The sequence below is a fragment of the Microcaecilia unicolor genome, chromosome 1 (genome assembly GCF_901765095.1).
Source record: "Microcaecilia unicolor chromosome 1, aMicUni1.1, whole genome shotgun sequence".
NCBI lineage: Eukaryota > Metazoa > Chordata > Amphibia > Gymnophiona > Siphonopidae > Microcaecilia > Microcaecilia unicolor.
In genome coordinates, this window is record NC_044031.1 from 468,502,049 (window position 1) to 468,524,691 (window position 22,643).

The following is a 22,643-nucleotide window of genomic DNA, read 5'->3' on the forward strand; positions in this document are numbered from 1 at the left end:
CTTCTGTCACACATGCAGAACAGACTGATGTTTACCTAATTATAGAATAAGGGATCACAAATTAGAAACAGAACACAGGAGACAAAAAAGAAAAAAATGGGAAAGCTCAAGAAGTCAGACTGCATGGAAAGCAGCACCACAAAAAGCTATACAGAGAAATACAATGTATATAAGTACATAAGTATTGCCATACTGGGAAAGACCAAAGGTCCATCGAGCCCAGCATCCTGTTTCCAACAGTGGCCAATCCAGGTCACAAATACCTGGCAAAGATCCCAAATATGTACAAAACATTTTATACTGCTTATCCCAGAAATAGTGGATTTTCCCCAAGTCCATTTAATAACGGTCTATGGACTTTTACTTTAGGAAGCCATCCAAACCTTTTTTAAACTCCGCTAAGCTAACCGCCTTTACCACATTCTCTGGCAATGAATTCCAGAGTTTAATTACACGTTGAGTGAAGAAATTTTTTTTTCTCCAATTCATTTTCAATTTGCTACACTGTAGCTTCATCGCATGCCCCCTAGTCCTAGTATTTTTGGAAAGCGTGAACAGACGCTTCACATCTACCCGTTCAACTCCACTCATTTTATAGACCTCTATCATATCTCCCCTCAGCCGCCTTTTCTCCAAGCTGAAGAGGCCTAGCTGCTTTAGCCTTTCCTCATAGAGAAGTCTTCCCATCCCCTTTATCATTTTCATCGCCCTTCTCTGCTAATCGTATAGTACAAAATGAAAAGAGAGAAGAGATGCACATTTTCCAAAGATGACATTCTAATAGCTAAAAACTGAAAAAAAGCTTTATTTCTACCCTTATTGTCTGGACATTTTATTTTCTGATAGCATCTTTCTTTTTCCTGTTCCTCTTGGTGGTCATTTTCCAGGATCTTTATCCATTTATTCTCCCTCTTCCTGTATTCCTCTCTATATTTGCCATTGATGTCTCTTTTCATCCTCTATATTTCTCTCTTCTTGGCCCCTCTTTCTCCAGCTTTCTCACGCACCTATCCTCAGTCTTTTTACACCTCTCACCTACCAATTTTCCACTCACTCTTATCCCCTCCAAATTCACTCATATTCCCCCCCCCCCCCCCACCCCGGCTCTTATGCTTTCCTGACCTTTCATTCCCCCTTGACTTTCACATTCTTAGCTTTCCATTTCCACCCTCTTTACTCACTTCCTGTGGTTTCTGCCTTGCCTTCCTCCCTTTGCACCTGGGCCCTACCATCCTCTCTTCCCTAACACATGGACCCTGCCTAAGATTACCAGATGGTTCCAGGTCACAGAGGATAGGCTGAGCCAGTCCTAGATTTACTTTCCCAGAATACTGAAAAAAAAACAACTCAAAAATGAAATTGCAGCTCTAATGTAATCTTTAAACTATCATTAAAATCATTTATAGTATCTGAAGACTGGAAAATGGTTAATATAATATCAGTTCCAGAGGTGACCTGGAAACCTACAGACCAATGAACCTGACATGAGTGCTGAGCAAAATGATTGAAATAGTTTATAGTTATAGTGTATTTACACTTGCTATACCGCTCAAGTTGACTGGCAGAACTGGGTGGTTTACAAAACTAAAAAACAAAGTAAAATTCAGAAAGGAACTACAATATATTGATAAAAAAAGGCAGTATCACTCAGCAGTAACAGACACTCAGATAAAGGGTCAGGGGGTGGAAGAGGAAGGAGGGAAGAACAGCATAGAATGCGGGGTAGAAAAGAAGGGAACGGAAGGGAAACTTGTCAGTGCAGTATGATACCCAGGACTCTCTTCTACTTACTATTGAAATGCCTGTTTAAACAGCCAGGCTTTCAGGGCTTTTTTAAAAGTTCTTAAAAGATAGTTCAGACCTTAGAGACAGTGAACGTGAGTTCCACTGAGCGAGAGTTACAAAGAAAAATGCACAACGGCGAGCACTTTCAAGTTGCGCCAGTTTTGGATGGGGGAAGTAAAAGCCGATGATCATTTATTGAGCGGAGAAGTCGTGGCGGTGAATATGGAATTGTGAGAGCAGAAAGGTAATCCGGAAGACCAACTCTATGGGGGTCTTTTACTAAAGCTTAGCTTGAGTTATCTGCAGCAGGGCCCATTTTATTCCTATGGGCCCTGCTGAAGATAACTCGAGCTAAGAGTTAGTAAAAGACCCCCTATGAGCCTTGAAAACAAGTGTAAGAAGTTTAAACGTGATTCATTGTTCTATTGGGAGCCAATAAAAATTTTGAAACAGGGGAGGAACATGATATATACAGAAAGTAGCAGAGTTCTACGGTCTGCGCCCTGAAAATGACAGATACAAATCAAGGTAAGGTATACACAGAAAGTAGCACATATGAGTTTACCTTGTTGGGCAGACTGGATGGACCATGCAGGTCTTTTTCTGCCGTCATCTACTATGTTACTAGTATGGTCAAACTTTCATGTATAGTACAGACAGAGAGGGTAATACAGTATACAATCAGAGAAACCAAAAAGAAAAAAGCAACACTGGGCCTTCAAGAATGGGACAACAGGAGTACTTTATTAACCAAAGACCCGACACGGGCCGTGTTTCGGCGCCAAAAAAGGCGCCTGCCTCAGGGGTCAAATTTGTAAATATAGCAATCGTTCGGAATTGAGGTTGTCAGTGCCTTTAAAAAGCCTGGGTGACTTGCGTTGATTTCGCTATAGCGCGAAAAAAGCGGGCTCCGGCGAGGGAGCCTTCTCCTGCTTGGTCCAGAGAGATAAAATAATAAAGTACTCCTGTTGTCCCATTCTTGAAGGCCCAGTGTTGCTTTTTTCTTTTTGCAAACTTTCATGTATGACACATAAGTTTAATGGCTGTGCTTTGTATGGATGGAACATGTGGAGGGGCATTATCAACATGACATCTAAGTCGGACTTTGGATATTTTACGCTAAAAGTCTCAAATCCGAATAGGAAATATAGCCATTTTTGAAACAGTAAAACGTCTATCTTTTTTTTTTTTTAATGGCCACATGCTAGATTCAAGTTTCCAAGTTTATTTAGAATTTTCTATCCCGCCCTATGGCATGCTTCAGGGTGGTTTACAATCTAAAACATAAAAAAAGTCCAGGTGTAAAATGCACAAAATCAAGCCATTGGGATGTAGCAGAAGCCAGCAATCTTAGCAGACTGGACACACAGATATCCCAGGAGAGCAATGGGGCACCCTAGGGGGCACTGCAGTGGACTTCATATAAAAGTTCCCAGGAACACATTTCAGCGTTACTCCCTTTTCTTGACTGCTGAGCCCTCCAAAACCCACTGCCCCCAACTGTACACCACTACAGTAGACCTTATGGGTGAAGGGGTCACCTATATGTGGGTACAGTAGGTTTTTAGTGAGTTGTGGAGGGCTCACAGTTTCCAAAACAAGTGTGACAAGTAAAGTGAGATGTGGACTTGGGTCCCTTTCTCCACAGTGCACTGCACCAACCACTAGACTACCCCAGAGATCTGCTTGTTGCTGTAATATAAGTGGTTATAACATCTGAAGCTGTCATACAGGCTGGTAAGTATTATATTTATTCATATCTTTGGGGGGGTGGGAGGGGGTCAGTGACCACTGGGGGAGTAAGGGGGTAATCCCTGATTCCCTCTAGTGGTCATCTGGTCATTTAGGGCACCTTTTTGAGCCTTATTCATTCTAAAAACATTTCTAGATCAAGACGTTGACGTTTTAGCCCTAGATTGTTTCATTTTGTTGCATTATGGCTATAAAATGTCCTAATGTTAGGAACGCCCTAAGCCTGCCCTAATTCTGTCCCCGAAATGCTCCCGACACGTCCCCTTGTGATTTGGACATACTGCAGATGAATTGCATAGATAAACATTAAAAATAAAAAAACTGTAAGAGTTCCAACCTTTAATAGAAACTATTGGCTCACATCATGGGCTCCCCCAACCTCCAAAAAAAACCAACAGAGTACTCAGATCTAAATTCTTCTATCGCTAAGGAAGTAAATAACTCAATTATGTAACTAAACTTCTGACCGTCGACAAACAAGTTTAGTTACATAATTGAGTTATTTACTTCCTTAGTGATAGAAGAATTTAGATCTGAGTACTTTGGTGAAGAGATTGTTAATAATTTGACATCCTTCCTCTTGTTTTTTAACCACAGAGGTTTTCTTCCAATTAGATTGTTTTTGGAAGTTTTTACTCTGTTGGTTTTTTCGGAGGTTGGGGGAGCCCATGGTGTGAGCTAATACAGCGGTATCCTAAGTTATTGGTACCCTGGGCTTTTGAGGCTCACTTTATTTATTAAAGCTTATTTATATATTTGACACTGAGGTGCTCAGTCTAAAGATACAATATAGAGTGTTTGTGGAAGTAGTTTCTATTATAGATAAACATTAGCAAAATAGGTTTTGAAAATACCGATTTGGATGTTTTGAGAAGAAATTTGTCCAGATGCTGCTTTATGACACTTTCTGGATGTTTTTCTCTTTTGAAAATGAACTCCATAGACAAATATGGTTTAATGGGACAGAGTCAACATGGACTCAGCCAACGGAATTCTTGCTTCGCAAATCAGCTACATTTTTTGAAGGCATGAAAAAACATGTGGCTAAAGGTGAGCCAGTGTATCTGGACTTTCAGAAAGCTTTTGACAAAGTTCCTCATTAGAGTCTCCTGAGAAAATTAAAAAGCCATGGGATAGGAGGCAATGTTCTGTTACGGATTGGGAACTGGATAAAAAATAGAAAACAGAGAGTAGGGTTACATGACAAGTTCTTAAACTGGAGGAAGGTGAATAGGGGAATGCCACAGAGATCTGTACTGGGACCTTAGAAACATGACGGCAGATAAGGGCCAAATGGCCCATACAGGCCGCCTTTCCTCAGTAACCTCTAAGTCCTCCTTTCTTTAATAGACCCCACATGACTGTCCCATGCTTTCTTAAATTCAGACACAGTTCTTGTCTCCACAACATCCACCAGGAGGCCATTCCACGCTTCCACCACCCTTTCCATGAAAGAGTATTTTCTTTGATTACTTCTGAGCCTATTTCTCCCAAACTTCATCCTATGCTCTCTCATTCCAGAATTTTCCTTCATTTGAAAAAGGCTCACCTCCTGTACATTAATGCCACAGAGATATTTAAAAGTCTGTATCATATCCCTTCTCTCCCGCCTCTCTTCCAGAGTCTACATGTTGAAGTCCATAAGCCTGTTCATACATGCTTTATGACAGAGACCTTTGACCAATTTTATAGCCACCCTCTGAGCCAAGTCCATCCTGTTTATATCATTTTGTAGGTGCGGTCTCCAAAATTGAACACAGTATTCTAAATGGGGCCTCAACAGAAACTTTAATAAAGGCACTATCACCTCTCGTTTCCTGCTGGTCATCTCTCTCCTTATGCACTCAAGCATCCTTCTGGCTTTGACTGTCACCTTTTCTACCAGTTGGCCACCTTAAGATCATCAGATACAATCACCCCCTCCAAGTCCCGCTCTTCTTTCATACACAGAAGTACTTCACCCCCTATACTGTACTGTTCCCTTGGAGTTTTGCAACCCAAGTGCATGACCCTGCATTTTTTAGCATTAAATCTTAGTTGCCAATTAGGGGATCACGTGCTAATCGCAATGCACTAATGGAAAAATTAGCGCATGACCATTAATATTAAATATAGCAAAATCAGTCATTTTACCTCAGTGGCAAAAATGGCCTTAGCAAGCTGGAATGACCTGTGTAAGGGCACTCTAAAGCCACATTTTGCTGCTGTTTGTCAAGAGAGTCCTTTAGACTGTACTATCTGGAGACAGGAAAGTAATCTTGAATTCCTGAGAAAGGCAGGAGCTAATTCCAAATCTCTTTACCTCACAGTAGTCCATCCCTCAGCAGCTTGCTCTGCTAACATTTCATTCTCTCTCTGCTTAAGCAGAAAGCTCTCACAGGGAGATTTCAATTTGTACTGCCAGATAGGTTTTTATTCCCTTCTACTACCTATTCATTAATATGTGACTGCAGGGTCACCAAGGTCCCTAGTTTTCCAGTGAAACTTGGAAAACATCCTTGCTGAACAAATTGGTCAAATTAATTTATCTGTCAGATGTACCACTTACCCCGGCCTCTGTATAGTGGTATAATTATTGGGATTTTTCTAGTTGGTTCCCTGCAAAAAACCTATGAGAGAGTGGTTTTTAGGAAAAGCTTGTCTTTTTCTTTCCTTTTTTTCTGCCTCCCAGAAGCAGATGGAGAACCCAGGAGCTGACTGAGGGCTTGTGGAGGATGGATTACAAGCTTTATTCAGCCATAAGATACATTAAAAAATAGTTTAACCCATCCTTTCAGTGAAAAAAGAAATCACAGCAAGATTGAGCAGATCCGGTGATTAGCCAAATATCTAGGGAGATTGGAAGTATGACGTGTGCTATTGGAGATCCATGACCAGGCCAAGTGTCTGGGAAGAGAGAACTTGCAGCTGAAGGTGAGGCCTATGATCAACTGAAGGTCTAGGGAAGAGACATCTGGCAAGAAGTTGGAGTTAAGGGAGTTTGGCTACTTTTAGTTGACGCCTGTGTTTTGGGGAAAGCGCCAGATAAGTGTCCACTAGGTTAGAGGCAGCCTACAAGTGAGTGAGTGGAATATCATTACAGGTTTCTAGAAAAGAAAAAGAGGAGAGATACTATAGAGGACTTTAACCGAAGGATACCTTGTATGAGGAAATGCTGAGGAAAAAACAATAAAGAAAATGACTTCATGGATCAAGAATCCCACTCCTATTTTGTGTCTCTCAGTTTTCTTTTGACATTTTTTGGATGCGAAGTAACAAATAAAATGATGCCTTATGGCTTCGCCCAATAAATTATCTGGTCGATACTCAAAGCGATGCAAGCCCAGCTCAGTGGGCCAACCATCAGTGGCACATAACCAGGCAGTATCACTGAATATCATCTCTGAACATGACAAATGCCCCTCCGATGCCAACTTCCTCCCACCCGCTGAACATGACAAAACTCACTTCTGACCCCCCTCCCTCACCCTGAAACATCCACAACATCCTCCCCATCCTACCTGCCTGATCCCAGGTGGTCTGGAGGGGAAACAGGCAGGAGTGATATCCACTCACTCCTTCCTTTCATGGCTGCCTCTTTAAAATGGCAGCATCTGCAACTCACAATAGTGCCAACTTCTGGCATTTTCCCTCTCACATTCCAAGTGGACTTTGAGTCTTTTTAGACTGCTCCACAACTATTTGAAACACTTTTTTGAAAAGCTTTCTGGTAATCTTGTGTACTCATACGTATGATAAGACTCCTGAAGCAGGCACTATTGCTGAAACATGATGTCATGCCAAGCCTTTTATGAATAAATACTGTATTTGAGTTCCTTTATCTTCCTTGTGGTTTTTGGAAGTGTTTTGTTGGTCACTCTACTTCCTTGACTTTGTCTACTGTCCATAGTGTTTCAGGTTCCTCCACCTTGGTGGTTGATTCCTACGAGCACTTCAAAATGGCTAACATGACTTTTAGCAGTAGGTACTTTGGTAGCAACACTAAACTGCCGCTAGGGGAAGCAGCATCCATATTGAAGAGGCAGCCATGATGAGCAGAAGCAAGTGGGGTTTACACTTGATTCACATCTGCCATTCTTTCATCATATTTCAACTATTCTGAAATCAGGTTTTTTGCACTTCGCCAGTTACATTCTAAACCTTCTGAATTCAGAATCCCTGCAGATTCTTTACCATGCTCACATAACTCCACTCTTGGATTATTACAAAAGCATTATGCTAGTATTTCTCAAACTAACATGACATGTCTACAATCATTACAAGACACAGTCACATGATTTCCCTGATGGGTAAAACATAGGGACCACATTGTGCCTCTGTTATTGAGACGCCACTGGCTCACTGTACAATATAGAATATAAGTCCATAATCTGCTACTGAGGTAGACATAGGTGTCGCTGACACGTAGACATACTGCTTGCCCTGAGATTGGTAGCATGAAATGTTGCTACTATTTGGGATTCTGCCAGGTACTTGTGACATGGATTGGCCACTGTTAGAACAGGATACTGGGCTAGATGGATTATTGGTGTGACCCATTATGGATATTCTTATGTTCTACCTGTGGCTCACATTTCAATACTGAGCCAGAGAAGCTGCATGCTTTGTAAAGTGGCAGGCATAGACATTTTGCAGCCCTAAATATTTAGAGCTGCTGGCAATTTTAGAAACTTGGACATACAGCCCTTCCACCTAAATGTTTTTTTTAAGGTATAAGTAAATGTCATGCTTGCCATTTTACAATCTCTGGCAGAGGCTGCATGGGAAGGTTTGTACTGGCTCCAAAGCAGCAGTTCTTGTCCTGTAAAAGAAACCTTACATCAGATGGTATATAATGCTGAATGATGAACATACTGAGAACCAGACAGTATCACAGGAGGACCCACTGCATCTCAGAGGGGGAGGAGAAGGAGACAGGTGAGGGGTAAGAACTTTGGTATGTTATTAGAAATGGGAGAGGTAGCAGGTGTGGAGATGAAGGGGTTTCTGTTGACAGAGCTGGGAGGACTGAAATAGCAGTCAGATTCACAGACTCTCTCTCAGCTCTCTTGAAGTCAGCATCAACACAATCACAGGCACATGCTGCAGTGACACTTATTTGTGATTTAAAGGTGGTCTAAGAAGTCCTGATGTTCATCATGCATTGAGTATATGTCAGCATACTATCCGGAATCAGGGATGGACATCGCTGACACAGCACCACCCTTGACACTCCTCTGTATCACCTCTGCTGGCCCTATATGTTTTAGTGGTTTAAACTTTTTTTTCTGCCCTTTTGGTTTATATATTTTGGCTGCTTATACTTCTATTGTACTAGGATTGAGATGCTTAAAGCATGAATAGCACCTATAAAATGACTGCCATAGTAACAACATATTATACAAAACAAGATTTTCCTGTACAAAACACCAGTCAAACCCATAATAGCAAATAATTCAGTTTGCCCATATCTATTCAGCTGGATGTACAAAATCAAGTATTTTCACATCCCCAACTACTATAAATTCAGATTCCTATGAACATTCCAACCATTTTAATAATCTTTCATTAGTAGTTGTTCCACTGCATTGGACCTGCAATAGTAAAGCAGATTGTGTAACTTATTTTTGTTCTATTTTATCAAAACTTTCAATAAAGAAATTGAACTAAAAAAAGAAAAGAAAAAGAATTTCTGTGAGTTTCTTCAAAGTACACCTTTGTCAAGGGAGGAATGTTTAAATAAACAGATGTTTCAGATCTTAGAGCATGATTAGGTACATATATTTTCAATACCGATGGCAAGTAGTGAGCTGATTCATTTTTTAAAGCCTTATTAATCAAAAGCAGCACTTTGAACATAATTCACTGTTCAATAGGCAGCCAATATAAAATTGGTGTGATATGTTAAAACCGTGAACAACCAGAGATAAGCTTGCAATACATGAAGTTTGGATGCAGGAAGTCCTAAATATAAAGAATTACAATAGTCAAGTCCACTCAAAACAAGATTCTGTACTAGAGCACAAAAATCAGCCACTGGTAGATGAGATGTCAATTTTCCTAACATTCTAAGCTTAAAGAATGAAGTTTTTATAACCTGGCAAATTTGAGATGTAAAAGCCAAGTTAGAATTGATGATCACACTGTGAGCTTGAGTGGAAATATGCATCTCATGGTCATGCAAATATGAAGTAGGTAGAGTAGTTTCATCATAGATTTCCCCTACTAAAACGACTTCCATCTTATTTACACTCAACACTAACATATTTTCCTTCATCCCATCTGCAATCTCCGCATACAAAAAATGCATGCATATATAAATAAACAAGCAAAGAAATAAACTTCCAAAGATTTCTGGCAAACTGAGCATGAATTTCATCAATTTGGAATAGGTTTGTTTTCATTTCAAATCCTGGCACTTTCTGCTGTGGCCTTTGGTGAAAAATGACTGCTACTCCCTTGCCCCCTGAATGCTGCAATTAGTCATTGAGTAGCTAAAGAGGAGAAACGTAGGTGCCGATGAGCAAAGTAAACACGGGCACTAGAGGCCATCAGCACCACAGAATGTTCAGAGGGGTCTAACGAAGGTCTTAGTGCATATAGCATGTAAATGTAGTCAAGCTCATTTAAATAAAGTCATTTTCTATTCCTCCCCAATGATCAGAAAAGAGCATCTGAAACAAAGGTGCCTGACCACTGTAAAAAGTAATGCCAGGTCAGAGCAGACATTATGGTGTTGGAAGAGAGGATTTCTTATGATTCTCATGCCTCTCTCGTGATTTTTTTCTGCAAAATCTACCAGTTTTAATTGCTTTTGGAAGCAGAAGGAAGACAGTGCATGCCCTTGAGCACTGGTTGTGGGAAACCGCAGACCCGAATGTGAAGCATACATTGGCGTTCTTGTTCTGCATCTAAATTTAAAGCAGTCATGCTTACAAAAAATCCTGAAGCACACACTGGCATCTGTTACTTGCATCTACATATAAGAATCCAGAAAAAAAAATTAAATACGCTTACATTTAGGCTGCAGAAAACAGACGCCAATGTGTGCTTCACGTTCAGGTTTTACCAGGCACATGAGCACAGGGGCTGAGCTCACCACTGAACTCTTCTGCACATGTGCCAAGCACAATCCTCCTGCAAACTCCCTAACAGGGGCATAATCGAACGGGCCACCCAAGTTTTCATGAGGGCAACCTCGTAGGACGGCCCTGTAAAGGGGTGGGGCAACCCGTATTATCGAAACAAGAAGGGCGTCCACCTTTCATTTCGATAATACGGCCGGGAACACCCAAATCATGAAATTTAGGCTGACCTTAGAGATGGTCGTCCTTAGGTTGTTTTTGAGATCATCGTCCCCGGTTTTCGGCAATAATGGAAACCGAGGACGCCCATCTCAAAAACAACCAAATCCAAGCCATTTGGTCATGGGAGGAGCCAGCATTCATAGTGCACTGGTCCCCCTCACATGCCAGGACACCAACCGGGCACCCTAGGGGGCACTGCAGTGGACTTCAGAAAAAGGTCCCAGGTGCATAGCTCCCTTACCTTGGGTGCTGAGCCTCCAACCCCCCCCCCAAAACCCCAAACTCACAACTGTACACCACTATCATAGCCCATAGGGATGAAGGGGGGCACCTACATGTGGGTACAGTGGGTTTCTGGTGGGTTTTGGAGGGCTCACATTTACCACCACAAGTGTAACAGGTAGGGGGGATAAGCCTGGGTCCGCCTGCCTGAAGTACACTGCACCCACTACAACTGCTCCAGGTACCTGCATACTGCTGCGATGGACCTGAGTATGGCATTTGAGGCTGGCAAAAAAGTATTTTTAAAGATATTTTTTGAGGGTGGGAGGGGGTTAGTGATCACTGGGGGAGTAAGGGGAGGTAATCCCCGATTACCTCCGGTGGTCATCTGGTCAATTCGGCACCTTTTTAATGCTTGGTCGTGAAAGAAAAATGGACCAAGTAAAGTCGCCCAAGTGTTCGTCAGGGACGCCCTTCTTTTTTCCATTATCGGCTGAGGACGCCCATCTCCTAAGTCTGCCCCAGTCCCGCCTTCGCTACACTGCCAACATGCCCCCGTGAACTTTGGTAGTCCCCGCGATGGAAAGCAGTTGAAGACGCCCAAAATCGGCTTTCAATTATGCCGATTTGGCCGACCTTGCGAGAAGGATGCCCATCTCCCGATTTGTGTCAGAAGATGGGCGCCCTTCTCTTTTGAAAATTCAACTGTAAGGCTCAAAGCTGTGGGCACGTCTATATTTGCATCTCATTAGCTTTGAGCATTAGGGCATTGTTCTTCTCTGCTGTTCCAGCACTATTTTCATGGCACAATTCAGAATAGCACCAGAGTTTTGATCATCTGCCTTTTAGAAAGGTGGATTTGAGGAAGACTGAATAGGGAGAAAATGACATCTTAACCTATTAACTTGCTTAATTTTGCTGATGTTTTGTTTTTAGAAAAAGAACACATGTCAAGACAGTAAAGTGAGCTAGAGCATCCAGAGGTCCACACTTGCAAATTCCAGCAAAAATGCCCGAGCTTTGGATAAAAATCACAGCATAAGAACACAAGCTCTGTAAGCAGAGAGACAAAGCTTTAGCTTATTTTATTTTTCACTATTTTGATTTTTAAAGCCACTGTAAAACATCAAGCTTATTTTAGCTTTGGCAAACAAGTCATTGGATTTCTGCATTGAAATACTGGCAGGTCTGATGTTTGGGGAGTGCACACAGGGCTATAATTGCCCTGGTCCCCCATACCACAGAGGGCCCCAGACCTCTGAAAATAGAAAAAAGTGTAGCCTTTCAGCTAGTTTTGGGTCCCCCTCCCCCAATTTCAGCCCTGGGCCCCAGAATTTCTGGCACAATCATGACAGTGAAATGTGAAGGGAGTGAGAAAAAGAGAAAAGGAGAAAGATATGCAAACCAAGCTGTAGTCCCAAAGAAGGAATACATCTTCTGGCACCTCCTTACAAAGTCATTCCTCTGAACGCAAGAAGTCACTATCAAGAGGATATTTTAACAGTCTAAATACAGACTATTGGAGTCTATAGCATCTGATGCAGAAATTGACCACGATAACATATTTTTTTAGATTCTAAGGAAAAGGATCGTGCAAACATTAAATGTTTCATAAGGAACGACAGACAGACAGCTACAAGATGCAGATCAGCACCAAGGTCAGTTCTTCCCTGACGATCTATCTAACTAGCGATGACCGATTTCATCGCAAGATAAAGCGAGGGACCAGCCAGGCCTGGTGATCTGAAGCAGATTGTCCTGTGCTGTCCTATCCAGGAGCAAAAGGCCCGTGACTCAAGCAAGCTGCATTTAGAATGAGATAGAACAGCAAAGGCCGAACACGACATGAGAAATTGCAACAAATGGAGAGGATTTACCTTGAAAGACATCCTGTGTTCTCCGGGTTCAAAGCCAGTAAGAGTAGTTCTCTACATTTTCTGTCTGTTGGTTTCCTTCCCTCGTTTCATGTTGAAAAGTACAGCAGATAAGCCTGTTTCACAGAGCGAATGTACAGTCTGCGGGACCTGCAGGCAGCACAGCTCAGCCTTCTGCAGTGTCGGTAGCAGCTGTAACAGCGATGTTTCAACTCCTTCAATGAGCCAGATTCCCTCTCTATCCCTGCATCACTCTCTCACTCACTCACACACACACACACACACACACACACACACACACACACACACACACACACACACACACACACACACACACACACACACACACACACACACACACTTCATCAAGACATTCTGCAATCGATATAGTACACAAGCACCAATAGGTATAAACTGTAAGAGTGCACAAACTGGAGAGAGTGTATATCAGGGGGGGGGGGGGGGGGGGGTTGGGGGGGGGGAGGGTGCGTGTACAAAAATGTTTAAACTGCTTTTTCATCTACAAACCACTGGATCTTTGCAAGGTGAAAATTGGTGAAACTGATTTTCACCTTAAATTTATCACCTGCAGTAGATGCTTTTAACTCATGATTACAGCTGCACTTTTGGCTGAAATTGCATCCCTGGCCCCGATGCACACATTTACCACTCCAGCACAGGAAGAGCAGCATTTTTGGGCAGGGCAGAGACTACCAGCTCTCAGCACAGGGGTTCTCAACCCAGCCCTTGGGACACACCCGGCCAGTCAGCTTTTCAATAAATAGCCCAACTCAAAGCGCCATTTATAGAATAGTGCTCTTTTTTTTTCAGCACCAATTTTGTTCTCTCTGTGGATTAACTTGCATACATAAAGGAATTATTCAAGCCAATCAGCTTCTTCTCAGAGAAAGTTGTTTGTGACCCCTGTGGCAGGCGCTTTGGCGCCGAAACACGGACCGTGTCGGGTCCTTGATATGAATATTCTGAATAAACTGGTTTTTGATATTATCTCTCTATTGGTTTGCGCATTTGTCAGCCTCTACTTTTGCTGTTTTGCTTTGACTTTCCGTGGAGGCTCCTCCTGTCTTCTTGGATTTGCTGTGGGGCCCAGGGCAGCTGCTCTGTTTGCCCCCCTTAATGTTGGTCCTGCACACCCAATAGAAATTTACAAATATATACTTATCTGTGACAGTGTATACTTGGGAACTACAGCCAAATGTATATTATGCTCCTGAAACTAGGCCAGCCTTTGGCAAAAGAAATAACAATCTGTCTTCCCCAAACTATAGAATTGAATACTGCTATAATTTTCACCCTTAGATGTGCTGCAGGCTTATCTTGGGCAGGAGCAGAATTGTTCACAGTTCTGGCGAGCTTATTAGGATGGAGGTGAGCCAAGTGAATTCTCTCTGGAGCTATCAGGAAACCTGACTGATCTCTTTCTGTCCCAAAAGTAATCTCCTAAGTAATCTCCAGAGTTATCAGAAACTCTGACTGCACTCGGTCTGTTCCAAATGCCATTTGTCTTTCTTTTTCTTACAAGGGTCCGAGCAGAACTCCGTCCATATTCTCAGGTGATTCTTCTGGCCCAATCCTGGCATGCATTCTTATATCCAAAATGATGGAATCCAGGCCTAAACAAACAAAAAAAGTCCAGTAATAGGCGGTCGGTGGCCCAACTGTTTGGGGAGGGTAAAGGGGGCAAGGTTAGGGGTGGGGCCAGGGGTGGAGCTTAAATCCATAATTGTCTGATAACACACAGAAAAAATAAATAAATAAAAATAAAAGTCACAATTAATACCTTTTATTAAATTTAGATATTAGATATGTATCATATGTCAAAGAATAAAGTGGTTGCTCAAAGCATATACTAACCACAATCGCTCAACTGCAAAACACTATGCACAACTTTGTGCAAAAACACACTCAGAACCTTACTGTACCATAAATATTACACTGGGCAGAACCTAATACACCAATATACCACCCATACGGAAAATGCAGACCATCAACAATATGAAACAAGGATCATAATATCACAATTCTCATGTAGAGCCACAAAACATCCTAATTCATGTTTAATGTGGGATAAAATGCCATACATAAGTAAATAAATATAAACTTTTAATGTTGAGCACCTGATTCTCAAAGTGGACATATTCCAAACACTATAATGAAAATAGAATGATCTTTTCTACCTTTGTTGTCTGGTGACTTTGTTTTTCTGATCATGCTGGCCCAGTATCCGATTGTGCTGCTATCTGTCCTCTTAACTCCGTCTCCAGGGCTTCCTTTCCATTTATTTCTTTACTTTCTGCCTTTCTTCTTCATTTCTTGTCCTACATCCGTAAGTAAAAGCTGGGTCCTCCGCAGACTTGACTGTCCAGTGGATCCAGCTTCTGCCTATTTTCTTCATCCATGAGCAGTTTTTCTCTCTTCCTTTTCCCTCATCTCATCTCCTTCCTCACTCTTCCCTCCCCTCCATCCAGGTCCAGCATTTCTTCTCTCTCCCTTCCCTCTCCTCCATCCATGTCCAGCAACTCTCCTCTCCCCTGCCCCCCTCCAGCCATCCACACCCACCCAGTGATTCTCTTCGCTCCCCTGACCCCCCTCCAGCCATCCATACCCACCCATTGATTCTCTCCTCCCCCCTGCTCCCCCTCCAGCCATCCACACCCACCCACCCATTGATTCTCTCCTCTCCTCTCTGTTTCCGGGCAGATTTTCTAACAGGAGCTGCTCATCCAATCAGAGAGCTCTATTTGAATGCAGATTAACATACAGACACTCTAATGGGAATTTTTAGTCAAAACACTAGCTAAACCCTTGTTTTTGGATCAAACTTCACATTTTTGATCAGAGCCATGCCCTAACATTAAGGCTATAAACATTTCCAACAATTTTTACCCATAAATATGCAAATGAGAACCTCCCAAAAACAGACTAATTTGCATATGGCTTGAACAAATTTGAGTACATAGCACACCAATCCCACTTCCTAGCACCTAAATTCTGCAATTAGATTTAATGCAAATACTTTTAAAACTTATTTTTAGCACTTTTAAAATTTCAGGGGTCAGTGCAAGTCTCTTTGGTATGAAGTGCTCATGTGCAGGAATTCATCCTAGTTAAATATCTCCCTGGCAACCCAAGACACCTCCAGCCAACTCCCCTGCTCTGCTCTTCCAGCAGTAAGGTAATCAAATTACAACTGGTTATACACAAGGCTAGAGCTTTCACTGCAGCTGCTGCTATTTAAACCCCCCAGAGCAGCGGGAGAACTACTAACTACTACTATTTAGCATTTCTATAGAAACAGATGATCCATCCTGCTGTGGCTGGAGAGGCTTAGCCTCCCCAAGCCTCTTATACCGGGCGCCTATGAGTCCAGTGTTGATCCAGACACTCTCCCAGAGCAAGTTGGTGCCTGTAAACAGGGCACATTGGTGTTATCACATACCTGGGGGTAATAAATCTGTCTGGCAAGCTGCTTCACCCTCTTAGATGAAATGCAGATGTTCTTGTGCTAACAGTGTCCTTTGTCAACAAGTTGTGTCCATAGCTGCTAGAAAAACAGGAAGTGTCCAAGCAGCCATCTTACTGTTGTTCACACAGATGATTCAGGTTCAGACCTGTATGAAAACGTAGGCCTCAGCTGCACACAGGGTGACACACAGCTGGGACACCTGTACAATACCTAGATCTTTTCTTGGTTCTGATTCCTAATATTCTAACTGTGATTTGGATTATTCTTCCCAATGTGCATCACTTTGCATCTATCCACATTACATTTCATCTGCCATTTGGATGCCCAATCTTCCAACTTTCTAAGGTCTTCCTGCAATTTTTCACAATCCACATGCATTCTAACAACTCTGAATAGTTTTGTGTCATATGCAAATTTAATCACCTCACTCACTTCACTGTTCACCCTCCTCCACTGAAAGAATTGGCCATTTAACCCTGCCCTCTGTTTTCTATCCATCAAACAATTCTTAATCCACAACAGAACATTGCCTTCTATCCCATGACTCTTTAATTTTCTCAGGAGTCTCTCATGAGGGACTTTGTCAAACACTTTCTGAAAATCTAGATATACTACATCAACCGGTTCATCTTTATCCACATGCTTATTCACACCTTGAAAGAAATGAAGCAAATTGGTGAGGCAAGACTTCCCTTGGCTGAATCAGTGTTGACTCTGTCCCATTAAACCGTGTTTGTCTATGTGTTCAGTGATTTTATTCTTTATAATAGTTTCCACTATTTTGCATGGCACTGATGTCAGGCTTACCGGTCTATAATTTCATGGATCACTCCTGGATCCCCTTTAAAAAATAGGCGTTACATTGGCCAGCCTCCAATATTTAGGTACTATGGATGGTTTTAATGACAGGTTACAGATCACTAACAGCAGATCAGCAATTTCATATTTGAGTTCTTTGAGTACCCTAGGGTGTAAACCATCTGGTCCAGGTGATTTAATACTCTTTAATTTGTCGATTTGGCTCACTACATCTTAGAGATTCACATAGACTTCTTTCAGTTCCTCCGCATTGTCACTCTTGAAAACCATCTCTGGTACAGGTAGATCACTTACATCTTTTTCAGTAAAGTCTGAAGCAAAGAATTCATTCAGCTTCTCTGCTATGGTCCTGTCCTCCCTGAGTGCCCCTTTTTACTCCTTGATGATCTAACGGTCCCACAGACTTCCTCACAGCCTTTCTGCTTCTGATATATCTGTAAAAGTTATTACTATGGGTGTTCTCCTCTGAGGCAAGTTTCTCTTTGTATTCTCTTTTGGCCTTCTTTATCAATGCTTTGCATCTAACTTGCCAATGCTCCTTCATGGGCCTATCAACATGACAACATGATTACTCAAACTCAACCCTATACGTCACAAAGACCGAGTCACTTTTTTCTTACTCTCCTGTTTTCTTTCCTTTTATAAGATTTTCTCTTCTTTAAGTCTTTATATTTGTCTCTAAGTAATAAGCTGATGAGTTTACTTTTAAAATGCTATAGCAACCAAGAGATGCTGTTCTATGGCTAGCCAGTAGATGACACTAATAGTAGATGTATTTGATTCTCTACCTCCCATCACCCCTACATCCTTCTTTTCTCTATAAAGTAGGAGTGGGGGAGGGGGTTTGGGAGAGAGAGAGAGAGAGAGAGAGAGAGAGAGTTTACTGGGCAATTCCAGGAGCATGCACCAAAATTCCCTCCTTCAGTAGCAGCATAAGATGCTCATTACTGGCACACTGGGCTGGCCCACGCCCAGATTTTGTGATGCACGGAAATAAGGCTGACCAGTTCACTAAAAAGATGTAACTTTGTGTAAAATATGGATTCCAGTTTTTCTGATCACAAATTCTAAAGTGCAAATTTATGTTAATGGGAATGTCAGGCTTATTCTTTAATTGCCAATATACTCTATGCCCTTATGGACCCCTATGATTACGGTTTTGCACTCTGTTCTGGATGGGATCACGACCACGCTTTTGTTTTACAGCTTGAATGAGTGAATTCATTGCTGCACTGCTGCTCTCAGCAATCAGCAAGTCATCCTTAACTAAGTTAAAAATTAAGTCAGCTGTGTAGAAAGGATACGCTTCTATTGTTTGTAGGAATGAAGAATATGTACCCTTAGTGGAAAAGGAAAACAGTTTTCTGGCACATGCTATACACAATTTACAGTACAAAGAGAACATAGTGTAACTCATTAACAGAATTCCTGCTAAAGTCAATTCAAATACATTGAAGCTTCATTTTGGCCATATATACCAAGGGATTTCTTGTCCACACATAATAAAATTATTCTAATGGACATTATTGTACATTGACTAAATCTCTGTTTTTCAGGTGTTAAAAGGTCCCTTTGAGCTGCAAATCTAGGCAAGGTAAGAGCAAGGGGGAGGAGGAGGAGGAGGCAAACCTTTTAGGATGCATTCGTTTTTAAAAGGACCTGTGCCTGCAGAAGGCTTTGGGGACCAGGCATAGGCGGTCGGTGGCCCAACTGTTTGGGGAGGCTAAAGGAGGTGGGGTTAGGGGTGGGGCCAGGGGTGGAGCTTAAATCCATAATTGTCTGATAACACGCAGAAAAAAAAATAAAAATAAAAGTCACAATTAATACCTTTTATTAAATTTAGATATTAGATATGTATCATACAGTGGGGGAAATAAGTATTTGATCCCTTGCTGATTTTGTAAGTTTGCCCACTGACAAAGACATGAGCAGCCCATAATTGAAGGGTAGGTTATTGGTAACAGTGAGAGATAGCACATCACAAATTAAATCCGGAAAATCACATTGTGGAAAGTATATGAATTTATTTGCATTCTGCAGAGGGAAATAAGTATTTGATCCCCCACCAACCAGTAAGAGATCTGGCCCCTACAGACCAGGTAGATGCTCCAAATCAACTCGTTACCTGCATGACAGACAGCTGTCGGCAATGGTCACCTGTATGAAAGACACCTGTCCACAGACTCAGTGAATCAGTCAGACTCTAACCTCTACAAAATGGCCAAGAGCAAGGAGCTGTCTAAGGATGTCAGGGACAAGATCATACACCTGCACAAGGCTGGAATGGGCTACAAAACCATCAGTAAGACGCTGGGCGAGAAGGAGACAACTGTTGGTGCCATAGTAAGAAAATGGAAGAAGTACAAAATGACTGTCAATCGACAAAGATCTGGGGCTCCACGCAAAATCTCACCTCGTGGGGTATCCTTGATCATGAGGAAGGTTAGAAATCAGCCTACAACTACAAGGGGGGAACTTGTCAATGATCTCAAGGCAGCTGGGACCACTGTCACCACGAAAACCATTGGTAACACATTACGACATAACGGATTGCAATCCTGCAGTGCCCGCAAGGTCCCCCTGCTCCGGAAGGCACATGTGACGGCCCGTCTGAAGTTTGCCAGTGAACACCTGGATGATGCCGAGAGTGATTGGAAGAAGGTGCTGTGGTCAGATGAGACAAAAATTGAGCTCTTTGGCATGAACTCAACTCGCCGTGTTTGGAGGAAGAGAAATGCTGCCTATGACCCAAAGAACACCGTCCCCACTGTCAAGCATGGAGGTGGAAATGTTATGTTTTGGGGGTGTTTCTCTGCTAAGGGCACAGGACTACTTCACCGCATCAATGGGAGAATGGATGGGGCCATGTACCGTACAATTCTGAGTGACAACCTCCTTCCCTCCGCCAGGGCCTTAAAAATGGGTCGTGGCTGGGTCTTCCAGCACGACAATGACCCAAAACATACAGCCAAGGCAACAAAGGAGTGGCTCAGGAAGAAGCACATTAGGGTCATGGAGTGGCCTAGCCAGTCACCAGACCTTAATCCCATTGAAAACTTATGGAGGGAGCTGAAGCTGCGAGTTGCCAAGCGACAGCCCAGAACTCTTAATGATTTAGAGATGATCTGCAAAGAGGAGTGGACCAAAATTCCTCCTGACATGTGTGCAAACCTCATCATCAACTACAGAAGACGTCTGACCGCTGTGCTTGCCAACAAGGGTTTTGCCACCAAGTATTAGGTCTTGTTTGCCAGAGGGATCAAATACTTATTTCCCTCTGCAGAATGCAAATAAATTCATATACTTTCCACAATGTGATTTTCCGGATTTAATTTGTGATGTGCTATCTCTCACTGTTACCAATAACCTACCCTTCAATTATGGGCTGCTCATGTCTTTGTCAGTGGGCAAACTTACAAAATCAGCAAGGGATCAAATACTTATTTCCCCCACTGTATGTCAAAGAATAAAGTGGTTGCTCAAAGCATATTCTAACCACAATCGCTCAACTGCGAAACACTATGCACAACTTTGTGCAAAAACACACTCAGAACCTTACTGTACCATAAATATTACACTGGGCAGACCTAATACACCAATATACCACCCATACGGAAAATGCAGACCATCAACAATATGAAACAAGGGATCATATCATCACAATTCTCATGTAGAGCCACAAAACACCCTAATTCATGTTTAATGTGGGATAAAATGCCATAAATAAGTAAATAAATATAAACTTTTAATGTTGAGCACCTGATTCTCAAAGTGGACATATTCCAAACACTATAATGAAAATAAAATGATCTTTTCTACCTTTGTTGTTTGGTGACTTTTTCTGATCATGCTGGCCCAGTATCCATTCTGTTGCTATCTGTCCTCAGTGCAGGTCAGGAAGTCATCCTCGTTAAATATCTCCCTGGCAACCCAGGACACCTCCAGCCAACCCCCCCTGCTTTCCCAGCAGTAAGGTAAACAAACCATAAACCAATTTCTACAACTGCTAGAGGGCTTTCACTGCAGCTCCTGCTGTGAGGATGGAGGTAAATCAACAATTTAATCCCCTCAGAGCAGCTGGACTCCACAGCTGATCCATTCTGCTGCAGCAGGGGGGAGGCTTAGCCTCTCCAAGCCTTTTATATCGGGCGCCTATGGGACCAGGCATATTCCCTTCCCAGATAAGAGACTAAAGAATCTTAATGTAAAAGGATTAGCTTGAAAGTTCTATAAGAAAGGTGATATATATATATATATATATATATATATATATATATATATATATATATATATATATATATATATATATATAATTTTGGGCTTCATGGTATTGTAATGAAGTTGCCTTATAGAATTTAACTCCCTGAATTGAAAATCTAGCCTTGTGGCCCTCCCATCTTTCCCCTCACTCACTCACCCCTCCCTTTCTCTACTTTTCTTACATAGAGCTCTAGGTAGTAACCTATCTGCAATATTTAGCTGTGGGATGCAAATGAGCTCTTTAAATAAGGATGTAATTAAGCCAGCTTTGCACAAAATTTCTTACATATTGTCACAACTAGGAACATGGGCTTTGACAATGCATGACATTCTTTTAATGCCCCCTTTGTATGGCAGCTCCAGAAAATTAAAGAGTCCACTAGCCTCCTGGACCCCTTTCCCCTGGGGAACCTCTGATCCCTGGTTGCACAGTGTGCCCGATGCCTCCCTCCTTGACAAGGGGCTAAAATGTTCCAAAGACACCCCCCTCCCAAAGCTCTGCCCCTTAAATAAATTACTCTGAATGTTGACCCCTCTGGGATCCCAACTCATCTGAGTTGATCTAGGAATGGGGGTGTAGGAGTGTGATGGGGCAGGACCAATTCCTACTTGCTCCTGCCAAGATGATTCTCTCTTTCAAAATGGAACCATCTGACCTCTAGTGGTAGTCTCATAGTACTACCATTATGAGTAACTGCTAAAACTGAGCATGTGCCAAAGTACATTTTGTTCAAAAAGTGCCTGAGTTTGGTCGTTTTTCTCATTCCAAGCATTTTGCACTATTTCTTGTGCAATGTGCACTTTTGCAAAGTCATTTTGTATGTTAGTATAAGGCCCATAATTTGTCTGGCCAGAAAAAAATTTGCTGATTATCCCAATTAAAGCAGTCCCAGTCTTCAGTTTAACTCCTACCTTGCTTCAAGTAGTTATTGCTGTTTGTTTTTTTCTAATTCCTTCCGCCTACCCTTCAGGCATGGAAAACTTCTTAACCAGATGTGGAAAGATAGTTGGGTGGAGACTAGAAGCTGCTTTTCAGGTGCACATTTGTCTCCAGATAATAGGAAAAATCCCTCACCCACTCCATGCGTTGTTTTCTTAATTTAACTTCTAAGATACCTCAGTTCTTTTCTCTCAATTATAGCCCCTATCATAGCTTTG

The 22,643-nt window shown here is 42.1% G+C and overlaps 1 protein-coding gene across 6 annotated transcripts in view; it reads right to left on the reverse strand.

Annotated features, from left to right (window-relative positions):
- Positions 1–22,643, reverse strand: part of ANKRD29 (ankyrin repeat domain 29) — a 143,627-nt gene that overhangs the window by 112,096 nt on the left and 8,888 nt on the right. Inside the window, exon 1 of one of the 6 annotated variants that reach the window (XM_030213588.1) lies at positions 12,923–13,116. The exons of 3 other annotated variants lie outside the window; for them this stretch is intronic. In XM_030213588.1, coding sequence (XP_030069448.1) covers positions 12,923–12,934 — 12 coding nt within the window. In that variant the 5' untranslated portion in view covers positions 12,935–13,116. Of the gene's footprint in view, positions 1–5,839; positions 5,889–12,922; positions 13,117–22,643 lie in introns of those variants that run through there. 2 more of the 6 variants (XM_030213581.1, XM_030213573.1) reach the window with 2 other exon arrangements.